The 17,081-nt window shown below is 34.9% G+C and overlaps 1 protein-coding gene across 2 annotated transcripts in view; it reads left to right on the forward strand.

Moving 5' to 3' along the window:
* The window catches only part of Hmgcr (HMG coenzyme A reductase), a 142,901-nt gene that overhangs the window by 16,162 nt on the left and 109,658 nt on the right, over positions 1 to 17,081 (forward strand). For both annotated transcript variants that reach the window (XM_090391377.1, XM_090391378.1), the window contains exons 4-8: positions 1,502 to 1,589; positions 2,198 to 2,282; positions 9,858 to 9,963; positions 12,915 to 13,021; positions 16,405 to 16,524. In XM_090391377.1, coding sequence (XP_090247503.1) covers positions 1,502 to 1,589; positions 2,198 to 2,282; positions 9,858 to 9,963; positions 12,915 to 13,021; positions 16,405 to 16,524 — 506 coding nt within the window. The remainder of the gene's footprint in view (positions 1 to 1,501; positions 1,590 to 2,197; positions 2,283 to 9,857; positions 9,964 to 12,914; positions 13,022 to 16,404; positions 16,525 to 17,081) is intronic.

Below are 17,081 nucleotides of genomic sequence, written 5' to 3' on the forward strand. Positions count from 1 at the left end.
AGTTATTGTTTAATTAGCCTTTGTACCTGTACTGATAATGCCTGTGATACTCAGGCGAAAATTCTACGAATAAAGAATAATTTATGCGAGTGAATTTTGTTATTATATTAGTAAGTAAAGAAAATACATGTTGCATGTTTTTTTTCCAAACAATAAACAAATAGCATACATTGCTACAGTAGCTATATCAGAAAGGTTCTTTAAGAAGGGTTTCAAAATGATATGCACCCATATCCAGTGTAACAAGAAGCAAACTGCTAAACTACCATATTTTCCAGTGTATACGATGCACCCAAGAAATTTAATATAATTTTCTGGAAAAAACCTAAACTTTAAACCATTTCAAAATTGTAATTTTTTCAATGTTGAATCACATATTTATGAAAAGAAATAATTTTGTCTTCATATTCTTTTGGCATTTTTTGACTGATTTTTGTTTTTGTACACATACAAAGTCCACTGCATTTCATGAAACGGTAACACCATGCACCACCTTTAAAATCTTCGATGTTACGCTCACAGACTACTTTGACTGCATGTGTACAAATCATTTTTGTTGAAATGGCAATGCCATTTTGCTGATTTTCTTGCACCCATTTCAAAACTTAGGTCTCTAGTTCTGGCCACTTTGCAATTTTTCTACATTCTGTGCGCTTTTCATTACGCAAATTGTACAAAATCTCCTTCTGACCACACCAAGTTCTAATAATTTTTTCTGTAGGCAGAGGTTCAAAATGTCCTTCAGCTTCCCTATTCCTTTCTTCTTCCGCATATTTTACAACCTGCAATTTGTAACTTGAAGAATATGAATGTTGCCTGTTTTTTCCCATCACTAAAATCTACGGGGAAATATCAAACTGAACACAAAATATCTCAACACGTCAACTCAATACTGATAAACATCGGTAACTGATTATTCAGATAAGATATTATGAAACTTGAATAGGGACTCCCCGTTCTTAGCCAATGACGTGCTAGAAGTCACGTGAAGGTCACGCATCAATTTGATTGCACCATTAACCACCTACAAAGATCTTGGAACATAAAAGGCAGTGTGTATGATTTTGAAAAGAGGAAACAATCTTTACCTTCATTATATAAGACGCACCCCATTTTTAAGATGAATTTTTAAGGTTAAAAAGTGCGTCTTATACACCGGAAAATACGGTACTTCATTTTAGCAATACCATATGTGAATGATGTAAATTATCCAGTAGCTATGTTCTGTAATAACTGTTTGAAGGTTATCAGTTTTCTTAGATTTATAATATAATTTGATATCGTCCCCTCTCTCTCCCCTCCCCAAAAAAATTGTATAAATAATGCAAAACTAACCGACCGATTTAAAAAAAAAAAAAAAAAAAAAAAAAAAAACCGACCTATTTTGGAACACCATAAGGTGTTCCAAAATAGGTCAGTTTTTTTTTTTTTTTTTAAATATATAGCACAAAAATTTTTTCAATCAGCATTATCATTTAATTATAATCTTTATATTTCGAAGGTATTTCTCTCCTTTTTGCGGTGCTTTCCTTCACGGCATTCATTACAATTTTTGGAAGTCTTGTTGAAAGTCATTTTGAGGAACTTAAGTAAGTTTTATTGTAGTGTTATCATATTATGCAATTTTTCAATAGTCTAGGTTCTAAATTTATTTGTTAAAAATATATGATGCATCAGTGGGTTGAAAAAGTTTATATCAGCTTTATTTAACCATACACTTTTTAAATAGGGAATGCTAAACAAGTTAGATTTGACCTAATATACATTTTAGTTCTGTTTAAACTGATTTGAATGTTTTAATTGTGCTTTGAACTGTTTGTTATGTTTAAATTGATTTGAATGTTTTAATAAAAGCTAAAAACACCATTGCTGATTTGAATGTTTTAATCATGAATCAGATGAAAGCTGTCTGATATTTGCTTTGTGCATAATTCTAATTGATCCTTGGAAAGAGAGACATCTTGGTGTTGAAACATTTCCGAATTAGATAGAAATAAATACATGTTAAACAGTCTACGGTTCATTTTTTAGAGAGATACTTGGAAGTTACATTAAGTTGTGAATATTTGCTCTTAATGCAGTGAGCATTAACTGTTAGTATGACATAATTTTAATGATCTTATATAATTTTAATATGAAATTCTTTTCTAAAAGCTTGAAATAAGATGGATTTTTCAGCATTTTTTGTTCCTTTTAGGGAAGCATTGCCATTCTTTGTTTTACTCTTGGATCTTTCAAAGGCCAGTTTATTAGCACAGTTTGCACTCAGTTCTTCTAAACAGGTAAATTTGTCATTCAGTTAACTTACTAAATTTTAGTGCTCTGATAATGTCATTATGATAATAATAGTGGTAATAACATTAAGTATTAATTATGCATTATTGGCTTATATTATTCAGTCAATTTCTTTACTGTTATACAGATTTAGTATAGCAGTTTAGCTTAAATCATATATAAAACAAATCGTACATTAATTTTTAAAAAAAAAAGCACTATTTTTCAAACACTTCTCTTTCAATATATTGCATTACCTTGTATTTTCTTGATCTGGGATGAAATTTCCAATGAAAAGTAACATAGATTAGTTTAACAACTTAAACTAAAGATTTAGTTAGCTTTGTTTAAGTATGTTTTGGGTTTTTAAAGTTAGATCAAAAATCGCACATGTGTAATTTCACACTCTTCAACAGCATCTGTCAACAAAAACATGAGCAAGTTCAGGAAATTTGTCTCATAGAACCATAGCCAGAACTGATGCCAATAAAATAACACCATGTAGAAATTGTTTGCTGATATCTATGTATCTGTTTATGATTTGACTTAATTTTCATTTTGATGAAAACAGTATAACTCCAGAAAATTTCTTTGCTATGCATTGTCCAGAGTGTGTGTTATGTGATGCAAGAGAGTCTTTTTGGAAAGAAAAATGGGTATCATTTCATTTTTGATTCATATCCTTTAGTCCATTTAGTTATTCATGACACTAACTGCTAATCAGTCTTACTTAGTTCTAATTTTGATTTTCATGATTGCTTTATTTTGCTCTTAAAAATATGTATGTTGATACTAATTCTACTTTGTAATTTAGTAGGAATAAAAATTTTTGTGCTATTTTTTCATTATTTACACTTCTTACTCCATCACTATTTCAAACGGTGAATAAGCTTTTCTCCATCATACTCATTTTCTTTGTGCTTTATCAAATTTATGGTTTTTAGTGAATAATCAAGTTTTGAGTTAGAAGCCTCAGTTTTCTGAGTCAATTTTAGTGCACACATAGCAAATTAAATATGGTGATAATAGAATAAGTAAGACTCGTTTGGAATTTAATTGAATAAATTTGGGGAATGGAAATTAGCTACAATGCCAAGTTGTCATTATATGAACATGATCAAATTAATTTTAACATCTGGATTTGGGAGTCGTGTTAGAAACAACAGTTGATGGATTACTGAAGAAGAGTTTTGAGGAAGATTAACAGTATGAAGTCATCAGCGGCAGGAACTATATTTAAAAAAAAAATTAGAAAAAGAACCTAACACCATTAAAATTCAAGAATTAATAAGCACAACTAATATTAAGATGCATAATCACTTAAACAAATAGGAAATGAAAGATTTGCATAGGTAGTGTTTGAAGCAGCAACAGAAAAAGGATCCAAATAAAGATTAATGCATTTAAAAGTACATTAGAAGATCAGACTTGAAGTGGTTAACAAATTTGGAGAGCTGATAAATATGAATTAGGAAGAAATTGGTTGGTCAAAAGCTAAAAAATCAGCTAACGCCTTTTATGAGTGGACAGTTCAATCTCCACCGGTAGCCAATCAGAGATAGCTGGACCATGTCTATCACTAATTATAGCAGCCACCAATGAAGAGGCTAGCAAACAAGTGCTGCCATCTCTTGGTACCTAACCCTAACATGATATGTCACTGTCTGAAATAATGTGGGTACTATGGTTGATTTTCCTGAGTTTACGGGGTGAAAAACCAGAGTTTCCGGGAGGAAAAACCTGCTTGCCCGTGCAAGCAGGTTAATCTCAGGAACCGGTCGAAGAAAGGCTTAGAAAAAGTTCCTCCAGTTGGCAACTGCACTTGAATTTAAGTCAAACTTCGAGCGACCAAGTGCAGAGGATACAAGCGCCACTTCCACTGAGCTACACAAGCTGATCATCAAATATTGTTTAACTTTCATATCATCTGGTATGCTCTCTTGAGGGTATACACCAGCAAATTAAAATAATAAGGGCATTATAACATGAATGACTAACTATAATAATAACTCATAGCAATAATTTGACATGACTGTATAACCACAGTCCATAAAGGTTCCTATATAGTCCTGTGTAAATGGCCTTGGCTTCCATAGCTGGGCTGCTCAAAGAAAGACCATTATAGATTCAATTCTATTTTGTCAAAAAGAAATTTTTTAAGATTTTTCTTCAGCTAGTTTTCCTGAATTAATCAATCTTTGGCATGCAAGTAGGGTTTTTCCCAGAACTTGCACTATTATAAACAGTAATAAGTGGATTTAGGTTCAGGGCCACGAGATGATGTCAGCTGTCTGTTGTACAAGTAGGGCTGAAAAATTGAGTGACTGTCCACATGTCTTTCAAAAAGTTGGGACTAAAGGAAGTTCTGCTTGCTCCCTTTGGAGAATAAAAAGTGTTGAGGAGATCAGTGTTTACTTCCTGATTTGATTAAATGTCTTTATGATAGTCTTTTCTCACTCAGATTTTTGATTGAAACAAAGAAAATACAGTAAAATAGACAACAAAAGAGATGTGTAAAATAAAAATTATTCTAGAAAAAGGAAACTGAAGGTCATCATCAAATTCCTGACAGGTACCCTCAAGGGGTGTACAGGATATGATAGTACTACATGAAAAATTTACATCATTACTAACTTTCTGTCTACAATTTTTTCTCCAAATCAGTCTTACTTGTCAAGACTCCAACATTATCAGATCTTATATTTCTATCGTCTAAGGCACTTTGTACAGTATCAATCCACCTATATATTGGTCTTCTTCTGGGTCGTTTTCCTGCCAACCTGGCAGAGAAGACTTGTTTTGCTAATCTTTCCTCGTCCATTCTGTTTAAGTGACCATACCATCTGAGATTAGCTCTGTTAATCCATTCCTGGATGCTGACAATGTCAAGTTCTTTCCTAATATCCTCATTTTTAATATGATATTGCCATTGATACCATCTGTTCATACCTCTGATCTTTCTCAGGACTCTCATATCTGTGGTCTTTAGTCTTTGGTGAAGTGTTTTACTTCTGACCCAGCTCTCAGATCCATAAGTTAAAACGTGTTTGAACACTGTCCTGTATATAGCTAATTTAGTGTTCCGACTAATTTCTTTCTTATTCCATATGAATTTATTCAATTGACTTCCTACCATACCAGCTTTGTTAATTCTATTGTCTATTTCCATATTTAATTTACCATCTACACTAAAAATCGTGCATAAGTAGCTGAACTGTTTTACTTGTTCCACAGGTTGTCCGTTCACAACGAAGTTGACATTTTCAACGATTCTACCTATTTTCATTGTCTTTGTGTTTTTGTTGCTGACCTTCATACCATATCTATTACAACAGTTATTCAATTTAGTCAGGGAATCTTGCAAACTTGTAGCGGAAGTATAATATCGTCCGCATAAAGCAAAGAGCTGACATTAACATCTCCAATTCTGATATCATTTTCAATACCACTTTCCTTCATAATGTAATCCATATAGATAATGAATAACAGAGGGAATAATGTACATCCTTGTCTCACACCAGAATTAACATTAAACCATCTTCCTGTACTTCCTTCAATTCTAACTGCTGACTTATAACTCAAATAAAGACTAAGTATTGATTGACATAATGGTCCATTGACACCATATAACTGTGCCGTTTTGAATAGCTTCTCTCTTGGCACCTTGCCACATGCCTTTTCCAGATCAACAGAACTTAAATACAGATCTTTGTTATATTCTCATGCTTTCTGAACTATTTGTCTTAAAGTGAAGATCTGATCCTGCCTCTATTTGGCCTGAATTCAGCTTGTTCTTCACCCAGCTTTCTTCCACAATTCTTCTCAACTGTTTCTCAAGTATACTTGCATAAATCTTGCCAGGAACACTCAGTAGGGAAATACCTCTGTAATTCTCACATTCAGTTTTATTTCCCTCTTTTTATATGGGTACTATGAGAGCTCTACTCCAATCATCGGGAATTCGTCCCCTCTGTCCAGGCCTTCTGAACTATGCAGTGCAGCCACTGCAAGACTTTTATACCACCATACTTCAGCATTTCTGGTCGAATATCATCTATTCCTGCTGCCTTTCCACATTTCAAGCCTTTGATGGCTTTTTTCTACTTCAAGTATGGATATGTATTCCTGACTGCATGCCTGGTCAGTGTTTTTTACCGCTGTGCTGTCATCACTGCTTGTTTCATTTAGCATTTTTCGAAGTAATTACTCCATACTTCAAGAACATCTTTTGCTCCTGTTTTCATGTCACCTTTATCATCTCTAACTCCTTTTACAGCACTCTTTCCTTCATTTCTAAGCTTCTTCTACAACCTCCAGAATATTTTGCCACCTTCTAGATATTTATTTTCTATGTTCTTGCCAAAGTCCTCCCATGACTTTTGTTTAGCTAGTTTTACACAGTGTTTAGCTTTCTTACATTTGTTTCTGTATTCTCTAAGAGCACAAGCTTACTTATTTGCCAGGAACTTTTGATACGCTTTCTTCTTTTCCTTCACTGTCTCTTTAACTTCCTGTTTCCACCATGGTGTTCTGATTTTTCTATCTTTGCAGACAACCTCACCACATGCCTCTCTGGCTGAATCAATCAGGGTTTTCTTCAAGGCTTGCCACTGAATCTCCAAGGTTTGGTTCCTGTTCTCAAACTCTTTCATTTTTTTTTTCAATAAGCTTTGTCTACAGTTCACGTCTGAGAGCTGTTCAACTTTTATTCACTTTAAAACTTTCATACATGTTATTCTATTTCAATATGAAATTCAATTTTATCCAGCTCAAGACTAAATAGTGATCACTTCCAATTTCAAATCCTCTGTACACTCTGGTGTCCTGCACCATGGAGAAAACATCACTATCAACAATAACATAGTCAGTGAGTCTTTTCTTATGCCTTGCCTCTTCTCTCCATGTGAATTTGTGCACATTTTTATGTTGGAACATGGTGTTAGTAATAACCAGTCCATGTCCTGAGCAGAAATCCAACAGGTATTTGCCATTATTATTAGCTTTGCTCTTTTCTCCAAATTTTCCCCAAATATTTTTGTATGTCTGACACTTATTTCCTACTCTGCTATTTAGATCCCCAACCAGGACCAACTTTTCCTTTTACATTGTGTCAGTTGCTTTTTCTAAAGCATCAAAAAATTTCTCCACTTCTACCTCAGTAGAACCTACTGTGGGACCATAGGCACAAATAAGTCTCATTGTCCTATTTCCCACATCACTCTACTTGAGGCTGCCTGCCATTCAAGAAAACTAGCATCGTACATTGTGTTGAATGCTATGGCTACTCCTTCTTTTCCTCGATTGTTATTGCCTGAATATAACATTTTGTATTTATTGCTCAGAAAGAGCTCACCAGTTGTTGTCTTTTTTGTTTCAGTCACCCCTATTATGTCCATCTGGTACTTATCTAATTCCTCAGCTAGCTCCATTTCTTTGTCATTCAGGTTTCTTATGTTGATAGTACCGATCTTTAACTTTGGTGATGTTGAGTTAGGGTGTTTTAGGGTTTGTTCCAGTAGTTGACTTTTCACTGTTTGCCCTGGTTCCCTGGCGAAAATGAGGGCCTTGTGTAACTGGGTGACGCCCCAGCTGGCATGAAATTTTGTCATGTTGTACCATCATTTTGTATATTGGTTTAAGCCAATAAGAATACAATATGGTCGGGATAAATCCCAAATTGCCAGCCCATCCTCGTTCGTTCAGTATCCAGGTAGATACCCAACAGGGTGCACCACGAGAAGGTGAGGATTAGACATTAGGTCAGAAGCCCTGATCGGTTCTCTGCATTCCTTTAAAGGCTATGTGGAGGTTTCCTCTCAGTTATACAGCTTTGACCCTTAAGCACCCCTTAAGGGTCAAAGGGTAAACTTGAAGGTTAATACAGTAATCTCTTGTTTATTGTAAACTTGCTTTTTCAAACTACTGAGGCTTGCCCAGAGCCCTCTATTAAGATTGTTATTCCTCCTCAAACATCACAAACCAGTTTAGATAAACTTATAAAAATTCAGAAAAATGCAGCTAGAATCATATATGGACTAAGGAATACAACTCCTGGAAAAATAGCAGAATTTGAATCCAACCTTGTTCCTTTAAAAAATTAGGTGGCAAGAAGATGTTTCTATATTTGTAGAAAAAAGAGCCAATCTTGCATATCATAGAACAAGTGAGCTTTTTAAAAATTGGCAATCAACAAACAGAATAAAGAAAAAAATCAACAATGCATGAAATCATGGAAAATAAAATTCCCTTGGATTGTCCAAATAAAATAGCCAACTACCCAGTATTTCCTCCAAATCAAGACAGGAAAAATATAGTTATCAACCTTGAAATTGGGAAACATGTGAAAAAAAGCCTAGAAAATCCTGAAATCTTGAGATCATTAGCTCTTTCAAAAATAATGGAATATGGACCTGATTCAATAAAGATCTACACAGATGGCTCCAAAAACCCAAATGGCAATTCTGGGAGTGGTGTACTCATCTATGGCTCTCAAAATATAGAACTAAAAACAACTAACAGTATTGGATGCAACTCATACCATGCAGAATTAATGCTGTGTTAATACACAGCACTGCAACATTTGGATAAAAAAAAACCCAAAGGAGTTTATATTTTTCACAGATTCCATAGCCGCCCTTCAAGCTGTTAAGAACTGCTACACTAGCCATCAAGAAATACTTAGAGACATAGCAAAAAACATAAACAAACTACATAAGGATTCTGAAATAATTTTCTAATGGATCCCATCCCATGTGGGATTAAAGGCAAATGAAACTGCAGATGAAGTAGCACAAATGGCTGCATTATGAAGTGATACCACAGATTTCAATCTTTTTAAAACCACTCAAAAAGAAAACATAAAAAGAATGATTCTCCAGGACATGACTCACTACTGGTATTCAGCAGGAAAACTAGGAGCTACCATCAACTCCAAGTTGAATCGCTATGCCACTACCATGATCTCTCTCGCCTCAAGACTGGCCACACAAGACCAATCAAGTTTAGCAATGGCATAAGTCTTCCCCATCTGTAACATCGAGGAAGAATCACCAATACATTTATTAAATTGTATGAATATTTCGAAATGTGAACTTTATAACAACCCAGATATTCTCTTCACACGTGAGAAGATTTTCACCGTTGAAAGTTTTTGAATCGCAAATGATTGGATATATGCCCCAGATGGTTGTATAGCATGTGCCATATATCAGAGAGGTCATCACACTACATCAGATGATGGCTTGGTGTGGAAGGGGGTGATGTCAGGGTGTCCAAGTTGTATTTCTGTGAGAAAGGGGTCAAAACCTGCCAAAGTGTATAAAGACACCGTGCTGAACCTGTGGTATGGCCCCCTGAACAACATCTTGTTTCATAGTAGGCAGTGGACCTTCCGCTTACGCCTTGTGTTGTCAACATTCCTTGGATGTAATTCTGATTTTTTTTTTAAAGTAAGCATTAGCAAATTCTTTAATATAATCTCATTTAACCGCTTTATCTTTTTATTATCCTAATAAAAGCAATTTTTGATCTATAAAATATAAATATAATTGCATATGTAATTTATTTAATGCATATTCATTTAGGAAGAAGTGAGAAAAAACATTGCAGAAGGAATGGCAATCATTGGGCCAACAATAACTTTGGATACTCTTGTTGAAACGCTTGTTATTGGAATGGGCATGCTTTCAGGTTGGTGTCTAAATAAATTGCAATCAAACACTTAGGTACTTTTAATGTTTTGTTCTACTTCACTTTAGCTTTAAAAAAAAGATACAGGATTGATGGGTGAAAGGACTTGTATATGCCTGATGGACTGCATTTGAATGGTTTTGGAGTTAGATGTTTGGAGAAAGTGTTGTTTATTGAGAATGTAGTAGTGCAGAACCAGAGAAACTAGAGATATTAGGGAAGATGAAATCGAGCATGTGTCTGGCTATCCCCTATGATAAATGACATGGGTACAATAATATGCAATGCTGAATGGGATTTCATAGGTCTCTAATATAAATGGGTTGGTAATGACATCACACAAGGATAACTATGGGTACAAAGGGACATTGAAATTCATGTATATGACTAGAAGTACAAATACTTACCATACTAGTCACAGTTTGTACTAGTATTCTAGTATTATATAGAAGGGTGACTAGTATGGTAAGGAAGACCAAATCAGACTATGACAGAGAATTAGCCAAAACAGGCCGAAGTAAACCCAAAACAGTTTTTTCATCATAATAAAATTCCTGATATATAGCCTCAAGGGGTGTACAGGATATGATAGTATTACATGAAAAATTTACATCATTACTAACTTCCTATTTACAATTTTCCTCCAAATCAGTCTGTTATTTGTCAAGACTCCAACATCATCAGATCTTATAATTCTGTCTTCTAAGGCACTTTTTACTGTATCAATCCACCTATATCTGGGTCTTTTTCCTGCCAACCTGGTAGAGAACACTTGTTTTGCCAATCTTTCCTTTTCCATTCTGCTTAAGTGATCATACCACTTAAGCTCTGAGATCAGCTCTGCTAATGCATTCCTGGATGCTGACAATATCAAGTTCTTCTAATATCCTCATTTTTAATATGATATTGCCATTGATACCATCTGTTCATGCTCCTAATCTTTCTCAGGACTCTCATATTTGCGGTCTCTAATCTTTGGTCAAGTGTTTTACTTCTAACCCAGCTCTCAGATCCATAAGTTAAAATTGGTTTGAACACTGTCTTGTATACAGCTAATTTAGTGTTTTGGCTAATTTCTCTCTTATTCCATATAAATTTATTCAGTTGATTTCCTACCATACCAGCTTTCTTAATTCTGTTGTTTATTTCCATATTTAATTTACCATCTTCACTAAAAATCATGCCTAAGTAGCTGAAATGTTTTACTTGTTCTATAAGTAAAACATCTCCATTCACAATGCAGTTCATATTTTCAATGTTTCTGCCTATTTTCATTGTCTTTGTCTTCTTAATGCTGACATTCATACCATATCTATTACAACATTTATTCAATTTAGTCAGACTTTTAGTGGATTTATTTAGAAGTATAGCATTGTCTGAATAAAGCAAAGAGCTGAGATTAACACCTCCAATTTTGATATCAGGTTTAATACCACTTTCCTTCATAATGTGATCCATATAGATAATGAATAAGAGAGGGGATAATGTATATCCTTGTCTGACACTAGATTTAACATTAAACCATCTTCCTGTACTTCCTTCAATTCTAACTGCTGACTTACAACTCAAATAAAGGCTAAGTATTGCTTGATATAATGCCCTATTGACACCATATAACTGTAGCGTATTGAATAGCTTCTCTCTTGGCACCTTTTCATATGCCTTTTCCAGATCAACAAAACTTAAATACAGATCTTTGTTATATTCCCATGCTTTCTCAACTATTTGTTATAAAGTGAAGATGGACAGCCTCTATTTGGCCTGAATCCAGCTTGTTCTTCACCAAGCTTTTCTTCCACAATTCTTTTCAACCGTTTCTCAAGTATACTTACATAGATCTTGCCAGGAACACTCAGTAGGGAAATACCTCTGTAATTCTCACATTCAGTTTTAGTTCCTTTTTTATATATGGGTACTATTAGAGCTCTACTTTAATCATCGGGAATGCGTCCCTCTGTCCAGGCTTTCTGAACTATGCAGTGCAGCCACTGTAAGACTTTTATACCACCAAACTTCAGTATTTCTGGTCAAATATCATCTACTCCTGCTGCCTTTCCACATTTCAAGCCTTTGATGGCTTTTTCTACTTCAGGTATGGATATGTATACCTGTTGAGTGTTTCTTACCACTGTGCTAGCACTGCTTGTTTTCATTAACAATTTTTTGAAGTAATTACTCCATACTTCAAGGATATCTTTTTCTCCTGTTTTCATGTCACCTTTATCATCTCTAACTCTTTTTACAGCACTCTTTCCTCCATTTCTAAGCTTCTTCAACAACCTCCAGAATATCTTACCATCTTCTTGATATTTATTTTCTATGTTCTTGCCAAAGTCCTCCCATGACTTTTGTTTAGCTAGTTTTACACAGTGTTTCGCTTTCTTACATTTGTCTCTGTATTCTCTAAGAGCAAAAGTTGACTTATTTGCCAGGAACTTTTGATATGCTTTCTTCTTTTCCTTCACTGTCTCTTTAATTTCCTGTGTCCTCCATGGAGTTCTGATTTTTCTATCCTTGCAGACAACCTCACCACATGCCTCTCTGGCTGAATCAATCAGGGATTTCTTCAAGGCTTGCCACTGAATCTCCATGGTTTGGTTCCTGTACTTAACTCTACTTACATATCTTTAATAATGCCATCTTCCTTCTTTATATCTTTATAATTAACATGAGTTACCATTACTAATAAATGACTTCCCACTTTTTAATCACATTAGTTTTGATACCTCTTTGTATGTATCTGTATTTTATATGTGAAAATTATTCATCGGGTTTAATTTGCACCTCTAAAAATTGTGCTTAGTTAGCATACTTGATTCTATATTGATCATAGAACTGCCATGTTGAAATTTTTAATGATATCTGATCATCATCATCATGTGGCTTTATTATTTATTAAAGCAAATGAACTAGTGCATTAGTGTGGATTACATTCTAATTCATTATTTCAGGTGTGAAAAAATTGCAAGAGATGTGCTGTTTTGCTTGTATTTCTGCAATAGGCAACTATGTTGTATTTATGACTTTCTTTCCTGCATGTTTGTCCTTAATACTACAGGTAAGCAATATAGATTAGTTTATTTGCATTTTCTTGAATTATCTGATAGCTTAATATAAGATTCTACTTTTACAATATTATGATTTTGGTATACTTTTTAATAACAAACATCTAACAAAGGGTCTTAACACTTTCTTTTTCATACAAGTAGTGTAAAGGATCACAACTAACTGTATTCTCAGTATGAGAGAAGACATGAAAATGTTATTTGAAGAAACGAGAGTGAAGAGTGAGGAAGTAAAACCTCTTAGTATATTACCTAGATCATTGGAAATCAACTACAAAGAAGGGCTATGATGGCAAATAATTCAATGTGTAGGCTGTGTTGAAGGAATGAATACGAATTTTTGATTGTGTGGAGTGAGTTTGAGGGAAAATTGGATTTGTATAAGAGGGACAGCCTACACTTGAATGTATTTGGCATCAGCCGCCTTGAAAAATTATTGATATAAGCCCTAACACAAAGTCAAGGAAACAGAATTCTGATGGGAAGAATCGTGAGAATCTGTAAGAGTGACAATGTTAGATAACTGTGTTAATGATAGGATGATGGGAATGGTTATTATTATGGAAATGAGCGTCGAAAGAATGTATGGTAATCCCATTGTGCAAAGACTGATGTATCCAACTATTGACCACTCAGTATCTTAGGAGTGGTGGTGAAGATTTTCGAAAAGTTGATTAGGCTCGCCAGAAATGGGTTGACAGAGAATCTCTACTTTGTAATGAACAGCATGGGTTTACTAAAGGAAGGTCATGTTTTAGCAGATTGCTCACATTTTATAGTAATGTTACTTCTGAGTTAAACAAGGGGAATGGATACACTATGATACTTTCGGATTTCCCTAAGCCTTTTGACAGAATGCAGCATTGAACATTGAAGACTTGCATAAATTGGAGAATATGGGATTGGATTATAAACTATTGGCATGGATAAGAGGATGACTAACTGACATATATCAAAAAGTCGTTTATTTTTTTTTGGGGGGGGGGGGGGGGGCGTATGAATCTGCAAGATTCAAGGTAACCAGTGGTGTGCCTCAAGGATCAGTCCTTGGTCCATTATTATTCAATCTGCACATTAATGACATTGGGAAGAATTTCACATGTGACATACACCTATTTGCTGATAATAGAAAGATAGTAGGTTGGGTTATCATGAATGCTGCTGATATACTTGCAGAATGGTTTGAATAGGTTGGAATTGTAGACATATGAAAATGGCTGTCATTTCAGTATCAATATAAGTAAGGTCATGCGCTTCAGTGTGATTAGATATCCAATAACATTGGATATCTAATCCTGCATATTATATTTGCGGGATTATGCCTGAAGAAACTGATGAGGCTAGGAATCTTGGAGTTTTAGTAGACAGAAGTTGAAGTTCATGGGTTGTATAGCAAAAATTGTAAATACAACTCAGAGAATAATGGTGCTGAAACAAAACTTGACATTAAAGATAAGGAAGTTATCACGTGCCCCTTTACAAGGCCTTGATAAGACCTCACATGGACTGCACACAGGTCTGACTTCCTGGTTTCCATGGTGATTGATACAATGGAGAGTGTAAAAAGTGATCTCAGGATTGTGGAATACTGATTATGAAAATAGATTGAGAATTTGTAGGCTGCAGACACTACACTTGCAAACAGGAAAAAGAGGGGGTGATATGATTGGGACTTACAAACTTCTGAAAAGGTTGTACAGAATTTCAGTAGATGGAATTTTTAATTTTATGGAGGGTGGGGAAAGGAAGCAAGGGCATCCATAGAAGTTGAGAATGAATGTCAAGAAGGGGGTTTGGGCTAGATTTTTCTCTCATAGAGTAGTGCATGATTGGAATGGATTGCCTTAGAATTTGTGTGTGCAAGTAGTGAATGAATTCAAGAACAAGTATGACGGCTTGCAAATTGTATTGCCTCCCTCAATGAGTTCCTGACTCCCTGGAGGTCTCTCTCTTAATAATAATAACCACATAAAATTGCAAAAAAAAAGAGGGTTAGTGAATCAACTTGCAAGAACTGTGATTTATTCAGCCTGTTTAAGAACTGTTGGTGTTAAATTGGTTACAGACCTACTATAACGTATTATAATCTACACTGAGTGGCCACTTTATTAATAATAGCCTTTATTCTCTGTGGCATTGGTTTCAACAGTCTAAAAGTTACTCTGGATGTTTGTCTGCACTGTCACAATGGCATTGCCCAATGTTGCAGCTGAGACCTGATCATTCTACCTCATTCAGGAGATGTACTATTGAGTTGAAATGTGAGGCCTGAACTGGCCATTGAAGTAAAGGCAACTCACTGTCATGTTCCTTGAACCACTTCAACATGCTTGGTGGCCTGGCAAATTATTTTGCTGGAAGTATCCATTTCACAGTGGATAAACTGCAGCCATGAATAGGTAAACCTGATCAGTGATATGTTAAACTAGGCTTTAGGATTCAGACAGTGTTCATCTGGTATCAGTGAACCTAGCTATACCAAGAAAACATTCTCCCACACCATTACATTGAGCTGTTATTGCATGTCAGGAAGGGTCCATGGCTTCATGTTGTTGCCATATTCTGGTTCTGTTATCATGATACAGAAAAATAGAACTTGTCAGGTCAGGTGATATTTTTCCAGTCATCAACTATCCAGTGTTGGTGATAACATTCCCAGTGAAGCTGCACCTTCCTTTTCTTAACTCACAGCATTGGGACCTGGAATGATTGTCTGTTCACATATCCCACCCATGACTGATGAATTGTGCACTCAGAGATGATGTTCTGACCATCACTGTGTTGTACTGAGCTGTGATTTGCATGCTTGTGATCATCTTGTCACATTTCACAATCCTTGGCCATTATGAAAAATTCTACATATAAAATGAAGCAGTTTCCTAACTGGCATTCCATTGAACCTAAACATGAAAGTGAAATAGTATTATATCTGGACCTCTGTTGAACCAACTGAACTTCCATTATATACAATATCTACCATAGAACTCTTGTTATCTTTTAATGTCTATGTACTTGCTACATCTCTGGTTGCATACCCACTATCCATGCAAAAAATAAAATCTACTTTACTCCCTTGCATCTTCTGGGGGGTAATCTCTTATATGCAAAATATTGCCTGTATATCTGTCTGAAAAGCTTCTCACACCAGCTTATGGCTCAGTATTACATCATCTGTTATCTGCCAAGCTCTACAAACCACATCCCCTAATTTGTTTCTATACTTGAAGCAGAATTCTGATGCAGTACATTCTTAATTACTTGTGTCCTCTTCAGTATTCTGCACACAAGAAATAAATGTTGATTTTCCAAGATCTAAGTATTTGCATCAAGCCATTATTGCAGTTGCCAATTTTCCTAATGTTTTTTCACCCTTTAGATATGGAGGGACCAGTCCAGGGAACACCCTGTTTGGCAACTGAGTTCAGTAGCTAAAATATTGCAACAAGAAGAAGAACATAAGCCTAATCCTGTAGTGCAGAGAGTCAAAATTATTATGGTAATTTTAATATTATATACATATTCTCATTTTTTAAGGTTCACTTTATTTTATGAATTTGCAAAATTCACATTTTTCATAAATGTTGCCAGTTACATCCAGAGTATATTGTATTATGATGTTCTATTTTAACACTATCCTATTTTCTCCTTAAGGCACAGAGATATTTTCACTAAATGGGTTATGGTTTAATAGCCTAATCTTCTTGAATGACAGTCAGTCTCAAGTAGAGTAATATGGGCAAATATGAGAATGGGGAACTGGACAATGAGATTTATTTGTGCCTATGGCCCCACAGAAGGTTCTACTAAGGTAGAAGTGGAGTAATTTTTTGAGGCTTTAAAAAAAGCAACTGACACAATGAAAAAGGAAAAGTTGGTCCTTGTTAGGGATTTAAATAGCAGAGTAGTAAATGATTGTGAGACATACAAAAATATTTTGGGGAAATTTGGAGAAAAGAGCAAAGCTAATAATAATGGCAAATATTTGTTGAATTTCTGCTCAGGACATGGACTGGTTATTACTAACACCATTTTCCAACATAAAAATGTGCACAA

The sequence above is a fragment of the Typopeltis vanoorti genome, chromosome 4 (genome assembly GCF_054136105.1).
Source record: "Typopeltis vanoorti isolate ZY-2024b chromosome 4, IOZ_Tvanoo_1.0, whole genome shotgun sequence".
NCBI lineage: Eukaryota > Metazoa > Arthropoda > Arachnida > Uropygi > Thelyphonidae > Typopeltis > Typopeltis vanoorti.